The following is a 15,920-nucleotide window of genomic DNA, read 5'->3' as shown; positions in this document are numbered from 1 at the left end:
TCGACTTGGACTTGCATAACAATGACTTTGTCCCACCTATGAGATGTGGACTCGAGTCATGTGACTTGGACTCGAGTCAGACTCGAGTCATGAATTTGATGACTTGCGACTCGACTTGGACTTGCATAACAATGACTTTGTCCCACCTCTGCAAGTAAATCGTTATATCGTGGTAAGTTTAACTTATGGCAGTCCTTCCCAAACTATTTCGGCCCGCGGCTCATTCAGCTGATGCAAACATTCCTGTGGACCACCCAGCCCCGCAGCCCTGGCGACAAAACGTGTTCCCTTCTCTCTAAATGCCACTCGCACGAAATGATTTGTATTACCAGAACATAACACGTATTTTTATTCCGAAGCGATGAGGGGTTTTAGAGGGGGGAGGCATTTAGATCTAATGGTACTTTAATCAGGGTAGTTTCACGAACTTAATTTATCAATTAATTATGAGTAAAATGTTAATGTCCGAAACAAAAGGTATAAACATTGTCATTATTTCCGGGTCAACCTGCGTTTGAAGAAACCCGCGGACCACCTGGAGGACCGTGGCACCTTGCTGGTGGTCCGGGTGCCACACTTTAAGAGCAGCTGGTTTGTGCGTCCATATCGTGCCACAGAGATGACAGAGACGAGCTTGGAGTTGTTTTACCACACGACACAAATAAAACCGTGCAAATGTAATGAAAGCAAGACGCGCCAGAAAAAGTTAGGTACAGGTTTATATGTTGAACTTCTTTTGCACCGTACGTAGTCAACCGTGATAATCGGATGTGAGGGTGAAGGACAACAATCTAAACACAATAAGCAGGTACATGTGCAAATAACTGCTAAGTTAGGTACAGGTGTAAGTACAGTTTTGACATTTCCACAGAAATGCGTATCCATACCCAAACTTCCTATGAGCACGGTTCGTTAGGGACGCGCCGTAAGAAGTTCAACACACACCTATTCTCCTCCATACGTGCCATTTCAAGTTGCGAAATCTCGCGTGCGAGTGAGTGGCGCAACGAACTCCAAGCTTCCTCACCACGACCGCATTCTCACGCGATCCACGGACGCCCTGGCGTTACCGGGGTCAACGAAAGCCACATGTCGTGCAAACAAGTGGCGGTTCCAGATTTAGCAGGCGACAAAGTCCGCCTCTGGGTGGTGTCCAGTCTCAGGTGAATATTGCATTGTGCTACGCCGTGGAATGCGCTGGTAGTGACTTCAACATTAATTTGATTTTATTACTTCATTCTCGTCTCCCAAGGAAAGCCTCGCTGAGCATCCTAATTCTTCTTCTTTAGGAAGGTCCTGCCAAGTTTTTGCAAGAGGTGATGCAATTGTGTATACTTCCAATTGAGTAATTTGGAGATAACGTTTTTTATCTAACATTTGGACCCTAACGTCAGCACACAATGGGCGATGTCTGTGTATCAAAGTGCCCCCGCATCTGCAATAGATTTGTGCTCTTACTCTTCGGTTTTTTAGATTTGTGCTTGAGACCGCAGGAGAAGGCGACGGCTTTGGGAGACCTTCACCCCCAGCTCGTGGGTGATGAGAACGACGATTGCGCTCTCCGTGGTGCTCATGTTGTTGGTTTTAAACCAGCGGTGCTAATTCCGCGTTTATGTGACGGGGGTCCAGACTTCTCAACAAATGCTGCTGCTCGCCGAGCGGTGTTATATTTAACGACAAAAGGGACGATCCCACCTGATGACGGAGACTTGTGTTGCCACCGAAACGTCGTGATTTATTATTTTATTTCTACTATATATTTTTATTTATTTATGTTTTACCTACGTGACTTTACCGAAAAAACCTAAGAGTATGAATCCTTGCAGTCACAAAAGCTTCAAATCTAGAAAGGGACGATGGTTGAAGAAATACCTTTGGTAGGTAATTAAAACTGGAAGGTAATTTGGTGATTAAAGCCATATAACCTCTGGTTATATGGTTTTCGTTTGTTGTCCTACCCCCGCACCTCTAATTAGCACTGTTGGTTACGTACGGTGCAAACGAAGTTCAATATGCATACAAACGTACAAACAAGATGATGTGGCTGAGTCGACACTGGGTAGGGTTATGAACTAGCATTCTCACGATTCGGAGTCTGATGGCAACATCCCATCAAATGATACAGTCTGCATGGCTCAAGTTACTCTCTGAAGAAGTTGACTCCACATCGCATCACCCCTCTGGGCACCCAAACAGCGAGCCTCTCGTACATTTGAGCCTGTGTGGACATTTGAGCCTCTTGTACATTTGAGCCTCTTGTACATTTGAGCCTCTTGTACATTTGAGCCTGCAGCGACACCACGTGGATGATTCATGCAGTGCGATTTGTTAATAAACAGGGCAGCAATACAGTATATCTATTTTTTGCTTACAACTTGGCAACAAACGCAATAACATGATTATATGGCGAAACAAAGTAGATTACAAAGTAACATTCGCGATCAATGTGAATATAACAAATTTCATGTGCAGTCCGACATGCTGGGTGGGTTTCGAGGGGAGGGTGGGGAGAGGCTGGGTGGGGGGTGGGAGGGGTGGGGCTGGGTGGTGAGGGGCTTGGTCACCCCGTGGTGCCCTTATAAAACTCAACGTTTAACCTACTCACGCCGGCTTGTGCCCGCCCTCACAGTCGGGCATATTTGCGGAATACACCACGCCGCCGTTGAGCCTGGCCATTGACCGAGCAACCCAACGTTCCTACCAGCTCCCTCCGCAGCAGGACAATGTGTTTTATTCCAGTCTGATTTGGAGTTCGCGGGTGGGCTCTGTGACATGAAACTGCACATCACCGCCGAAGGCAGCTGCGGTGATGCCGAAGCAGGATTTAAACTCTCACACTTCTGGCTGAAAGTCGCACTCTCCACTGCACTGGCCACCACCGTGCCACTGTTCCACATGCAATACCGCAATGCAATCCACGTTGAAAAGCAGAGCCATTGCATATACATGTACGCAAATTACTTGTACCATACTATTGTCTGTTTATTACATTTTATGGGTTTTTTTTGACATACAGTGGTAGCACACGTGGCTTGGGGCCTGCTGTGCAGAGTTCTGTTACCAGCCTTGGTGATCACCAGAACCGGTCCTGAGTTATTCCCTTAATCTGACGTAGCTTTATATTTGTAGTTAACCCACAACACATTGATCTCCTGCCAGCAATCATGAGACACTTCATGTGCCTTCAAAGTGCACCTAGCCTGGCACATGTGCTGTCATGTTCAGCCAGTTGCTAATGGCATTTGTTTTTTTTATGGTAGCGTTGTGGTGGATCATTTTGCATTAGACGTTTCGGGGCACGCTGTCGATGTATCCTGTCGTGGGGGTTACAGGACATCAATGGCCCATCAGTCGTTTCCATGACTGTCTTGTTTCAATTTACCCAGATTACCATTTTGTAGCATAAGGTCGCGGCCATCTTTGTAGGTGGTTGGGAATTCCGATATTGCGAGGACTGTTACAATACTATGCTGCAAAAACACAACTATTTCAGTATGTAACAAAACTGTTGTTTCTATACAGATGTGTACAATCACATCAAACAAGTTAAGTCGGCAACACAACTGTCGTGTAAACCAAAAGTCGTCTAAATATTAAAAGTGAATATTCAAGTGTTAACTTTTCAATACAGTACTCTTAATAAAACCTATATCAAACTTCATCCGTTCTCCCATTTCTTTCCGCATCATCTCGGCAGCCCCCTGCCCACGTCCCTGTGATTACTGTGAAGATCAACTCACTACATTCGCTGCGTTTTACAACACCACCAAGGGCGACAATTCTGCGGCTTCTATTTCTGCTGCTCGCCCATCATCCTCAGGGCCTCACCACCACAGCGGCGTTTGGCCATCGCCTCCAACCACGTGCCAACAACCAACGTCCGGCACAACTTACTAAAAGTCTCTCTCTCCCCACCTCCTCCTCCTCTGCCCGCTCAATCCTTCCCTGAATGTCCTTCTCCAGCTTCAATTAATCACGCTGGGTTTGCCCCCACTAATAAACTCGACATCGGCACGCGTCTCTCTCATCTCTGCACACGTTGTTTCCCATTCACACTCAAACTTGTTCCACCTAAACAGCACCACCACCACCATCATCACCATCCACTCATCGCCTCGGCTCTCATTCACAACCAACAACACAGACACCTCTGAAGGTCGGCACTGGCGCACGAGGGGGTGAGTGGCCAAGCTCCACGCCCGGCCGTATTTGTCTCCCCAGCGGCGATGTTTACACCACACCGCACCGGGTTCTCATTTGAGGCTGAGTCGACCTAGGGGAGACCCGGGACCGGTTCAGATAATTAATCGTCACTGATGGAATCGAATTCGGGTCGCCAGGTTCGTAAACGAACACACTGACAACACAAACATGAATTACTTCACTATAAATGACACTGATATACATTCATTTTCACCAATCCCATTAACATCGTCAGTCACAATCCATCGTCCCCACACCGCGACGCATCTTCTTGACGGACTCGACATTCACTTTCAATTACCGCGTGGCCACGTTCCGCAATCTCGCCACCTGCCGCTCATCTCTCCGTGGTGGGGGGATTCACAACACAATCGTCACAAACACCACCTCGTTAAAGTATTAATTTGTGTTAACGAGATCACAAGGAATGCCCCAGCTTACCCTCAACAGGTGTTGTATAAATCTTGATTTAAAGCTTTCGTGACTGCAGATGTTCATATTCTTGGTTCTTTCGGTAAAGTCACGTAGAAGGGAAATAATAAACATTTTAAATAATAAAAATATTAATCAATAACATAATACAAATATAAAATAATAAAAATATAAAACAATAACATAATACAAATAAACAATAAACATTCTCACGACGTTTCGACTGCAACACAAGCAATCTTGCTGTGGATTCCACACCTGATGATGATGATTGCTTGTGTTGCAGTCGATACGTCGTGAGAATTTTTATTGTTTTATATTAATATTATTTTATTATTTCCCTTCTACGTGACTTTACCGAAAGAACCAAGAACAGGTAATTGTATAGCCAAGAAAACATTGTGAGGCGCCTTTAATAGATGTGTGTGTGCGGGTGAGACTGAATTGGAGTATAACTATTGATACAAGTTGGGGTTATTTTGATATTAGTATAACTATTGACACAAGTTGGGGTTATTTTGATATTAGTGTATAACTATTGATACAAGTTGGGGTTATTTTGATATTAGTATAACTATTGATACAAGTTGTGGTTATTTTAGTATAACTATTGATACAAGTTGGGGTTATTTTGATATTAGTATAACTATTGATACAAGTTGGGGTTATTTTGATATTAGTATAACTATTGATACAAGTTGGGGTTATTTTGATATTAGTATAACTATTGACACAAGTTGGGGTTATTTTGATATTAGTATAACTATTGATACAAGTTGGGGTTATTTTGATATTAGTATAACTATTGATACAAGTTGTGGTTATTTTAGTATAACTATTGATACAAGTTGGGGTTATTTTGATATTAGTATAACTATTGATACAAGTTGGGGTTATTTTGATATTAGTATAACTATTGATACAAGTTGGGGTTATTTTGATATTAGTATAACTATTGATACAAGTTGTGGTTATTTTAGTATAACTATTGATACAAGTTGGGGTTATTTTGATATTAGTATAACTATTGATACAAGTTGGGGTTATTTTGATATTAGTATAACTATTGATACAAGTTGGGGTTATTTTGATATTAGTGTATAACTATTGATACAAGTTGGGGTTATTTTGATATTAGTATAACTATTGATACAAGTTGTGGTTATTTTAGTATAACTATTGATACAAGTTGGGGTTATTTTGATATTAGTATAACTATTGATACAAGTTGGGGTTATTTTGATATTAGTATAACTATTGATACAAGTTGGGGTTATTTTGATATTAGTATAACTATTGACACAAGTTGGGGGTATTTTGATATTAGTATAACTATTGATACAAGTTGTGGTTATGTTGATATTAGTATAACTATTGACACAAGTTGGGATATTTTTATATTAGTATAACTATTGATACAAGTTGGGGTTATTTTGATATTAGTATAACTATTGATACAAGTTGGGGTTATTTTGATATTAGTATAACTATTGATACAAGTTGGGGTTATTTTAGTATAACTATTGATACAAGTTGGGGTTATTTTGATATTAGTATAACTATTGATACATACAAGTTGGGGTTATTTTAGTATAACTATTGATACAAGTTGGGGTTATTTTAGTATAACTATTGATACAAGTTGGGGTTATTTGATATTAGTATAACTATTGATACAAGTTGGGGTTATTCTCCGGTATTTCGGTGGCTAGATGTTAACGACCTCGCCTCTGTGTACAGGAGAGGGTCGTGGGTTTGTGTGTTCTCCACGTGGTTGCGTGGATTTTTCTCTGGGTCCTCGGGGTTTTGACCTCCACATTAGAAACATATCTTGAGAGGATTTGACTGCGATACATTTCCACATGAGAAGCCACTTTTTTAGTTATAAGCTGTGGCCAGGTCGCTCTGAAAGAGCTGTACAGCTCAGTGGGCCTTTCCTGCTCAATATATTATATTAACCACTGTGTTGTACAGTATTGTATTAACCACTGTATCGTATTGTATTAACCACTGTATCGTATTGTATTAACCACTGTATTGTATTAACCACTATTATATTGTATTAACCACTATTATATTGTATTAACCACTGTATTATATTGTATAACTGTATTGTATTAACCACTGTATTATATTGTATTAACCACTATTATATTGTATCTTAAACAACTATGTTGTATTAACCACTGTGTTGTATTATATTATCCACTGTTGTATTAACCACTAATGTATATTAACCACTGTATTGTATTAACCACTGCATTGTATTAACCACTGTATTGTATTAATCACTATTGTATTTTATTAACCACTGTATTATATTAACCACTGTATTGTATTAACCACTGTATTGTATTATATTAACCACTGTATTGTATTTTATTAACCACTGTATTATATTAACCACTGTATTGTATTAACCACTGTATTGTATTTTATTAACCACTCTAATGTATATTAACCACTGTATTGTAATAACCACTGTATTGTATATTAACCATTGTATTGTATTAACCACTGTATTGTATTATATTAGCCACTGTATTGTATATTAACCACTGTATTGTATTAACCACTGTATTGTATTAACCACTGCATTGTATTAACCACTATTGTATTTTATTAACCACTGTAATGTATTATATTAACCATTGTATTGTATATTAACCACTGTATTGTATATTAACCACTGTATTGTATATTAAGCACTGTATTGTATTAACCACTGTATTATATTGTATTAACCACTGTATTGTATTTTATTAACCACTATATTCAATTCTATTAACCACTGTATTATATTGTATTAACCACTGTGTTGTATTATATTAACCACTGTGTATTGTATTCGCATACAAACTCGTCTTTTTGGGGAGGAAAATAAAATATCAAAATCTAGACCAAAACCATTCCCTCATGTACGATTTGAACTTAGATTGCACTGTAAAACAGGTTTGTAGAAGTAAATGAACCCCCGTTATATTTAACCTGTCTGTACTGTACGTTGTTTAACGTCAACCACGCTTGTGTGACCACGTGTGACTTTTGCTCTATATTTTAACTGGAATTAATAGCATAACCCCCTTGTGTGTACAAACGTACTTCTAAAATGGGCGAATTAAAACTGCTACGTGTACACAACTAAATAAAACATACATCTGCGGTGTTTATTTACCACAATTTGCCACAAAGGCAAAAAGAAAACTCTAGATTGAGAGGTAATGCCCCCTCTGGTCTGGCACCGCGACTGAGTCGTGGACGAGACCAACTCCCGTGTTGCCGGGGGGGAGGTCGGCGAAACCATCGCGTGGAGCCCCCCCCCCCTCGCATGCTCACAGACGTGGAACATTCCACTATCATTCAAATCAACTTCGTCGTCGTGTTTTACCGTCGTATCGAAGCCGAATAACGGACAATCTGTAACAAATTAGCAATAACTGAGAGACGTGTGTGATCGATCCGTGTTATTGGTATCGCTATTTAAAGGGGGCGGCTCCGAGGCGCCGCGTCCTCCCCCCTCCTCCTCCCCAAGATGGCGGTGTAACGCGGCCATGTTCCACGGCGGGGAGACTGAGACAAGGGGGAATAATGAAAATTTCCCGCGTTTCTCTTCCGACCGTTCCAAACAGCAATGAATCTTGACTCGCTCTCATTGGCCCTATCGCAGATCGGCTACCTGGTGGACAATTTGACCAAGAAGAATTACAAGACGAGCCAACAGGAGATCTCTCACGTAAGTGCCTGGTGTGGGCCCTTCATGGCCTCCTCCCCTCCTTTGTCTACTGGTGCATCTTTTCTTGACGTTTCCCCTCTAATTCGACCCCCGTGTTCTCGTGTCTCGAGCTATATCGGGTGGCTGTGTTGTGTTCGACGGGGTGAGGCCGAGATTAACATTAAAGCGACGCGAAGCGACAAAGTCTTGGAAGCCTTCGCCTGGGTGGCGCCTGCGTGGTTTCCTGAATTGCGTGGTGTTTTCCGTGGGCTTTATATGCTACACAAATGCACTATTTAATCATGCACTAATGTAATAATGTATAAATAATGTCCCTTTATTTATATAGGAACGTTTTGTTGAGTTTGAAGACCTTTTTTTAGGAGAGGCCTACAATGGGATGTTTTGTCCCATTTAGGCCAAACTCCTTAGTATAGTCTAATCCTTAGTATAATTAGATGTGGTAGGTAACCGTAGAGCCAGGTGAATCCCACCACATACGATACGACACTAAGACACGCATTGGTCCGCACAGATCGATTCCATAATACATTTGCTACTGCCATGCCCTGACCACTACGCAGCCCAAGCCAACGGCACATTTGGGAATAAAAGTGGTGTTCGTAAAACGTCTCAATTCTCCCGGAGACTTGGGATGTGGTAAATGTGATCAGATATAGTAGTTACATTTATATCTTGTGGGAAATTTAATAGTCTCGTGTTTGGCTTTGGAAGTCCCAGATGCCAAGGGGCACAAATGGCCGCCTGTCCTGAGTCATGAACACAAAGTGGGCAGTGCTGACGGATACGAGTTGCGGTGTTCACTTTTATTTGCAGTGGCAGTAAAATCATTGCTGTGTCTTTCAAGGTTCACAATTATACGTTCGCCTTATTCTGCCACTTTTTTTTTCGTCCTATTTAAAAAAATAAGGCAGTTTGGCAATCCTTATTACTTTGCTGATTGACTGCCTTCTCAAAGAAATGAACGCGGCTGACCACGATGAATGTGAACGCAGCGAATCACGTGAACACAACACTCAGCCGAGCGGTGGTGGCGCAAGTCTAATCCAGTGCTCGAGGCGAGGGTGATCTATCACACACGTAGGCCTTAAAGTGTCATACCCCTGGCTTGCCAGAAGAATGCGATACAGTAACAATGTGGACACGACCTGTTCCATCTGGTATGGGATAGGGTTGCCCCCCTCGCGCGCTTGGGTAATTCGTTTATTAATACTCATTCTAGATTTGATGACGGACGCTTGTGTTGCGCCCGAAACGTCGTGATTTAATTTATTTTATACCTACGTGACTTTACCGAAAGAACCAAAGAGTATTAGTCCTCGATTAACTCAACCTCTTAATACATCTAGTACTAGATGGTTGGCGCTGGCTCACTGCCTGTCTGTCTTCCAGCGTGCTTGTGGTTGCTCGAAGTGTGCAATTTGCATAAACGATACGATATAAAATGTAACTAGACCGGCAACGGTATTGTTTTGTTAATGAGGCATATGTCCATATTGCTAGGTATATCCGCAATCGCCAAATGGTGTATTTCCTTCATACCATCCGTTAAAATATAGTCTGTCTCGCACGGCCCTTTGGCTATAATTTGTTTCGGCTTATTTGTATGGCTGAAAAAGGCGTAGATCAACTATTATAATGTTACAGTCAGATGGTTATGCCAGGTAATTGCGTCACGAGTAGAATAGTTTTGCTGTGATGCCTCTTTCGTATTTATGAATCGGGTATGGGGGTCGTACGTTCCATGATTACTCAGTTGCACACTGAAGCATTTGTGCTTCAAGTTTTCGCACTGCTATATATTGTGTCGATGTGGGTTATGGTTGCCCATATGCTGCATGGAAAATCAAAGATCTGTAGGATCTTGCACGTGATGTCTGTAATGTGTGGTCTCCAAGTATCAGGTTTGAAATTGCATTGTCGAAGGGGGTTTTTCAATTGTCTCTTCACATGAAAATATCTGGATTATACCAGGAACTTGGATTCTTTTAGAACATACGCTGTTAATGAGTTATGAAACTGATAACGGGCAGACCTGCAGAATCTCCCTTTGTGGGCCTGGTTTTAAACTGCCTTGTTTGTCTTGTGTGCCCAGCTTGTGAGCAACCACGGCCCCGAGGCAGACAGACATCTGCTTCGTTGCCTCTTCTCTCATGTGGATTTCAGCGGCGATGGTAAAAGTAGCGGCAAAGATTTCCATCAGGTACAAACGTTCTCTGGTTGTAATCGTTTGTTTTCTATACATGTTCATTGTCACTGAAATGTTGTGTTTGTGGCATAGTATCTTTTATTACCTTGATGGCAATCTTTGACATTTTGTTGACTTCTCAGACCCAGTTTCTGATCCAAGAGTGCATTGCGTTGATAACCAAGCCAAACTTTGTATCAACGCTTTGCTACGCCATCGACAATCCCTTGCACTATCAGAAGGTATGATATTTGTTTCTTCAAATATAATCCCATAATTTTTTAAAGGTCGTGGTAAATGAACAATATTGCTATCAGTACTTAAACATAACACTTGTTTTTGCTCCCATTTTATTTTAGAGCCTCCGACCATCCCCTCATTTGCTTACTCAGCTCAGCAAAGTGTTGAAGTTGAGCAAAGTTCAAGAGGTATGGAATTATTTTGAGTTTCTTTTAATCACATACACGTTTTAAGATGTTCTTACAATGGTGCTTTCTTTGTAAATTCACTCTTAACCTTTGTCAAATTTCTAGGTGGTGGTTGGTCTTGCACTGCTAAACTCTTCGAATCAAGACCTCCAGGGATTTGGTAAGTGTTTGAAAGTAATTGTTTACATTTGTGAAAAAAATACTTAATTACATTTTTTCACGTAGAGTTTCATAATGTAACTTGAGTGGTCTTGTTTGTCTCAGCGGGGCAGTTTGTGAAACAGAAGCTGCCGGATTTGCTGCGATCGTACGTTGATAGCGAGGTTGGTGGGCAGCAGGAGGGTGGCTTCCAGGACATTGCCATCGAGTTGCTGCATCTGCTACTTTCTCTGCTGCTCTACGGGCCGCGGGGAACTTTTTGCGTTGCCCAAGAGCAGCTGCAGGCTTTCCTGCAGACATTACGCAAAGGTATGTTTGTGGCTGTGGTTTTGCATTAAAATATAAAAAAACAGTTACAAACGGTGTTCTTTAAGAGGCAATAAACCTAGACGTTGAGATCAAAAGAACAAAAGGTGACATTTGTGACCATAGGATCAGTCTTCCCATTACGCCTTTATGTTCCACTTGACACCACCATACTGCTTGTAAAATATGCACGTTGTTTTAGACCACCTCAAATGTGTCAATGGTGGTAACATCTTGGTTGCGAATCATTGCCCAATGCTATATACCGATGAATACAGTATAGCCCTCATACTGCTGTCTTGCGTTTCCTGGGTTTTGTAGACAAGCCCTCCCCTGTTCACTTGAGGAAAGTGGTACTGCCAAAGGCCATCCAATCATATCGTCTCAAGCATACCTTTGTCGAGAAGGCATCTTTGTGTGTAACTCTGTTTCCATTGTGGATGTACGCCTCTGCAGAAATGGTTATAATTAGTTAAATGTTTTTTTACAGCAAGTTAATTGCTTGTTTGTGGAGTTCTGGTTTTTCATGAGGCTTGTTTACCTTCTTGGACAGATTTCCCGAGGGAACGTTGCCCGGTGGTGCTATCACCGCTGCTATATCTTGACAAGGCAGACCTGCTGATGGACCGCCTCCTGCCTGATACATCCGGCATGGCCAAAACCTCAATGGAAGGCTCCTTGGCAGACCTCATGCAGGAGGTTGGATACAGCTGCTGTTCCAGGTTCGCATGAGTTTATTTTCTAATTAAAAAGTCTGGATGGTGTTTTGGCTTTACGTGCAAGGATATGTAATTTCTAACATCGTTGTAATTCTTTTTTTTTGCAGCATTGATGAATGCCGTACCCTCATCGTGCAGTTTGGCGTGAGGGATGTACAGGCATTGCAGGTGGCTCGGGTGTTGGGGATGATGGCAAGATCTCATTCCAGCTTGACAGATGGGATGCCATTGCAGGTAACTGTCATATTGGCTGGTATGCAGCATCTCTTTTTAAGCACGTCTTAAACGTCTTGACACCTTTTAAACGTCCCTCTCTTTGCAGTCTATATGTGGTCCTGGAGGAAGCATCTGGAGTGATGGGAAGGATAAGAGTGAATCGACTCAGACTCATACTTGGAATGTGGAAATTTTCATTGATGTTGTCAAAGACCCTGTAAGTATTTTAAGCTCACCATCTTGGACTGCTCTGTATACACTGGAGTTGTAATTTCTGGCATGTTTATTATAGTTTCAACTATTGCCTTAAAGATGGTGTTGTTTTTTCCAGAACCTGCACATTAATTTCAAGGAAGTGGCTTATGAGTTGGATCACCCTGGCTTTCAAATCAAGGATGGAAAGGGACTACAGATCGTTGTGTATGGCATACAAAAGGGATTGGGCATGGATGTCTTTCCGGTGGAACTTGTTTATCGTCCCTGGAAAAACACCGACGGGCAGGTATATTTGCCATTGATTTGTGTTTTTCGAAATTGTCTTCTGCTCGTGATTTATTTTAGTTTTTCACGATTTATGTATCATTCATGAATGTTTTTGTTTTCCAGATGTCTTTCATTCAGCACTCGTTGCTCAACCCAGATGTGTTTTGCTTTGCCGATTATGTCTGTCATACTGTGGTCACTGACATCCTCAAAGCCCCTCCAGAGGATGACAACAGAGAGATTGCTACCTGGTAATTATTACACGTTCTCACTGCACTATACTTTAGGTTACAGAAATCAATTCTGAAAATTATTCTAAAACTAAACATTTTAATGCTCAAATTATTTTGTGCAAAACCAATACCCTTGTGTGCCTTTCGTAGGAAATCACTGGATCTAATGGAAACATTACTGAGACTGGCAGAATCTGGGCACTATGAGCAGGTGAAGCAGCTGTTCAGCTTCCCACTCAAGCACTGCCCAGACCTGCTGGTGTTGGCGCTGCTACAAATCAACTGCACCTGGAACACACTGCGCCATGATCTCATCTCCTTGCTGATGCCCATCTTCTTGGGAAACCACCCCAACTCTGCCATCATCCTACACTACGCCTGGCACGGGCAGGTTCGTAGTGCTCACACCGGGATTGCAAGATTATCGCAGTCATGTTTTTGCTCTTCCGTCTGGCTTCAGATGTGAATTGTGACCAAATATGATGGACATTATTTCGACAGGGGCAGTCTCCTACCATCCGACAGCTCATCATGCACGCCATGGCCGAGTGGTACATGAGAGGAGAGCAGTACGATCAGACGCGCCTCTCCCGCATACTCGATGTGGCCCAAGACCTAAAAGTACGCACACTTTTCCGTAGTTTCATGATCGTGGGGGGGAAATGCTATGTAACTTATCTTTCCAGTGCACTACCTTTGAACTTGCTCTACCATGCTGTGGTAGTGCAAGCCAAGCAGTGGTGCTACATAAAATATCTTGCTATAACTGGGGTTTTTCATTTTCTCCAAGATTGAAAAACTCTTTTAAAAGTAAGACACAAACGATCTTTATATTTTTGTTCATATTGTTTAGATTAAACAAATGAATGGATTGTGTTGTAGTGTCAAAGGTTTAAATCCCTGTTTTACAGGCCCTCTCGATGCTGCTAAATGCCACGCCATTTGCCTTCGTCATTGATTTGGCTGTGCTGGCATCTCGTCGTGAATACCTAAAGCTTGACAAATGGCTCACAGACAAGATCCGTGAGCATGGGGTAGGTTCAAATACTTTTTTTGTAAAATGTAAGTGTTTGAAACAACAATAACGTGTTCTATTTTGCATTCCTAAATGAGATGCATCCCCGATTTAAATCTTTATATATAAATACCCAAGCTTTATTCTGAGCTATCCAAAATTTAAATCTTTGACCTGTTTAAGAGGAGTACGTGTATCTCGGCATTATGTGACGCCACAGTTCATCATTCTATTAAAATGGATTCGACTTGAGTGAAGTCACGAGGGTACTGAGGGTGACATGCATTCCTTTAACTTTAAAGTCTATTGAAGCTTCAAACTTACCCAGAAAAATAGTTTTGTGTAGAAATATTTTTGTGCATTGCATTCAACTATTAAAAATAAACATTTACCTGTTTGTGGTTGTGCTTCAGGAGCCATTCATACAAGCTTGTGTAAGCTTCCTGAAGCGGCGCTGCCCTTCAATCATGGGTGGTCTGCCCCCTGAAAAAGACCAACCGAAGAGTGCCCAACTTCCACCTGAAACCTTGGCTGCTATGTTGGCCTGCTTGCAGGCCTGTGCAGGGTATGTTTATAGTGGCAGAACATGTTTTCGCATGGTTTTCTAGACAACTCGGTAGTCTGTAATTGTATTATCTTTTTGTGTAAGATGGACTAAAAAGGTATGTGAATTAATAACCTTTCTTCCAACTTACTACTAAAGTATATGCTCCAAGTTTATTTTTTTTGTTCACTCTGGTTATATTTTCTCTTTGCCTGCAGCAATGTATCGCAAGAGCTTTCGGAGACTATACTGACCATGGTAGCAAACTGCAGTAACGTGATGAATAAGGCTCGGCAGCCTCCACCGGGCGTAATGCCCAAAGGCCGTGTTTCGAGCACGAGCACACTGGACTCCATCTCGCCTGTGCAGGTCAGGACACCTGAGAGGGTAATTACTGTTTTTTGTTCTACACCTAATTCTCACCTGCGTGAAATAAGCTTTTTTTTCATTGAAGATAAAAGTGCACCGCAACAAAATATATGCTGTATTTTAATGACTCATCATTAGTGCTACATAGCAGCAGTAAAATTTCACTTCGAAAATGTACAGGCTTTGCATTAAAGTGCAGCAACATTAAGTTTAACGTTTTTGTTCACTCTAATTATAGTTGGTCCATTTGTTTTTAAAATGCCGTAAATAGCTGCGTGCTGTATAACATCCTATATTATTGGCCGTAATGAAACACAATTCTAAACATTGTCACAATGCTGGTCTGTTCCTTCAGCTGGATGCACTATCCAGTATTGCCTCTCTCAACATCAGTGGAGCAGCACCTGCCCACGCCGGTGGTATGCAGGCCTTTCCACCCAACCTTGGACAAACCTTCAATGCACCTCCGTCACCAGCCAAGGCCTTTCCTCCGCTCTCGGCACCTAGCCAATCTCCATTCTCCAGCCTTGGGCTTACCTCCCAGCTGCCCGTGCCAGGTTAGGTCTTTTCTCGAATGAATGTATATTATTTTAATAGTGTACAATTTAATGAGCGCTTCTAATCCTTTGATCTACAATTTTTACAGTATTGTGCACCTACTTTGAACCTGTGCATGGCTCTATCAGTAGTGGTACAGGCCAAGCATAGGTGCTATAAAAAGTCTTGCTATAACTGGGGTTTTCTTGCAATATCTTCAACTTGAAAACTCTTTTAAAAGTAAGAAACAAATTATCAGTCATCTATATCGGAAACATTTTTAGATGGCTTGTATAAATATACTTATTCACACTGACTTGCCAATACAAGTTTATTTCGGGATAACACTAGCTAA

At 41.7% G+C, this 15,920-nt stretch overlaps 1 protein-coding gene and 1 non-coding gene across 15 annotated transcripts in view; both read left to right on the top strand.

Moving 5' to 3' along the window:
* Window positions 1-7,986: 7,986 nt before the first annotated feature.
* CNOT1 (CCR4-NOT transcription complex subunit 1) overlaps window positions 7,987-15,920 on the top strand; it is a 31,518-nt gene continuing 23,584 nt past the window's right edge. For 6 of the 14 annotated variants that reach the window (XM_078868465.1, XM_078868463.1, XM_078868460.1 and 3 more), the window contains exons 1-17: window positions 7,987-8,368; window positions 10,464-10,571; window positions 10,700-10,798; window positions 10,916-10,984; window positions 11,090-11,144; window positions 11,249-11,452; window positions 12,003-12,171; window positions 12,276-12,402; window positions 12,491-12,601; window positions 12,716-12,886; window positions 12,991-13,118; window positions 13,251-13,491; window positions 13,602-13,721; window positions 14,012-14,134; window positions 14,529-14,680; window positions 14,878-15,028; window positions 15,384-15,585. In XM_078868465.1, coding sequence (XP_078724591.1) covers window positions 8,267-8,368; window positions 10,464-10,571; window positions 10,700-10,798; window positions 10,916-10,984; window positions 11,090-11,144; window positions 11,249-11,452; window positions 12,003-12,171; window positions 12,276-12,402; window positions 12,491-12,601; window positions 12,716-12,886; window positions 12,991-13,118; window positions 13,251-13,491; window positions 13,602-13,721; window positions 14,012-14,134; window positions 14,529-14,680; window positions 14,878-15,028; window positions 15,384-15,585 — 2,332 coding nt within the window. In that variant the 5' untranslated portion in view covers window positions 7,987-8,266. Of the gene's footprint in view, window positions 8,369-10,463; window positions 10,572-10,699; window positions 10,799-10,915; window positions 10,985-11,089; window positions 11,145-11,248; window positions 11,453-12,002; window positions 12,172-12,275; window positions 12,403-12,490; window positions 12,602-12,715; window positions 12,887-12,990; window positions 13,119-13,250; window positions 13,492-13,601; window positions 13,722-14,011; window positions 14,135-14,528; window positions 14,681-14,877; window positions 15,047-15,383; window positions 15,586-15,920 lie in introns of all 14 variants that reach the window. The other 8 variants (XM_078868458.1, XM_078868457.1, XM_078868452.1 and 5 more) reach the window with 2 other exon arrangements.
* On the top strand, window positions 13,788-13,923 carry LOC144942223 (small nucleolar RNA SNORA76). The gene has a single exon (XR_013639340.1). It is a non-coding gene; the product is annotated as a small nucleolar RNA SNORA76 (small nucleolar RNA).

The sequence above is a fragment of the Lampetra fluviatilis genome, chromosome 26 (assembly GCF_964198595.1).
Source record: "Lampetra fluviatilis chromosome 26, kcLamFluv1.1, whole genome shotgun sequence".
NCBI lineage: Eukaryota > Metazoa > Chordata > Hyperoartia > Petromyzontiformes > Petromyzontidae > Lampetra > Lampetra fluviatilis.
This window is presented reverse-complemented; position numbering and strand designations above follow the sequence as displayed.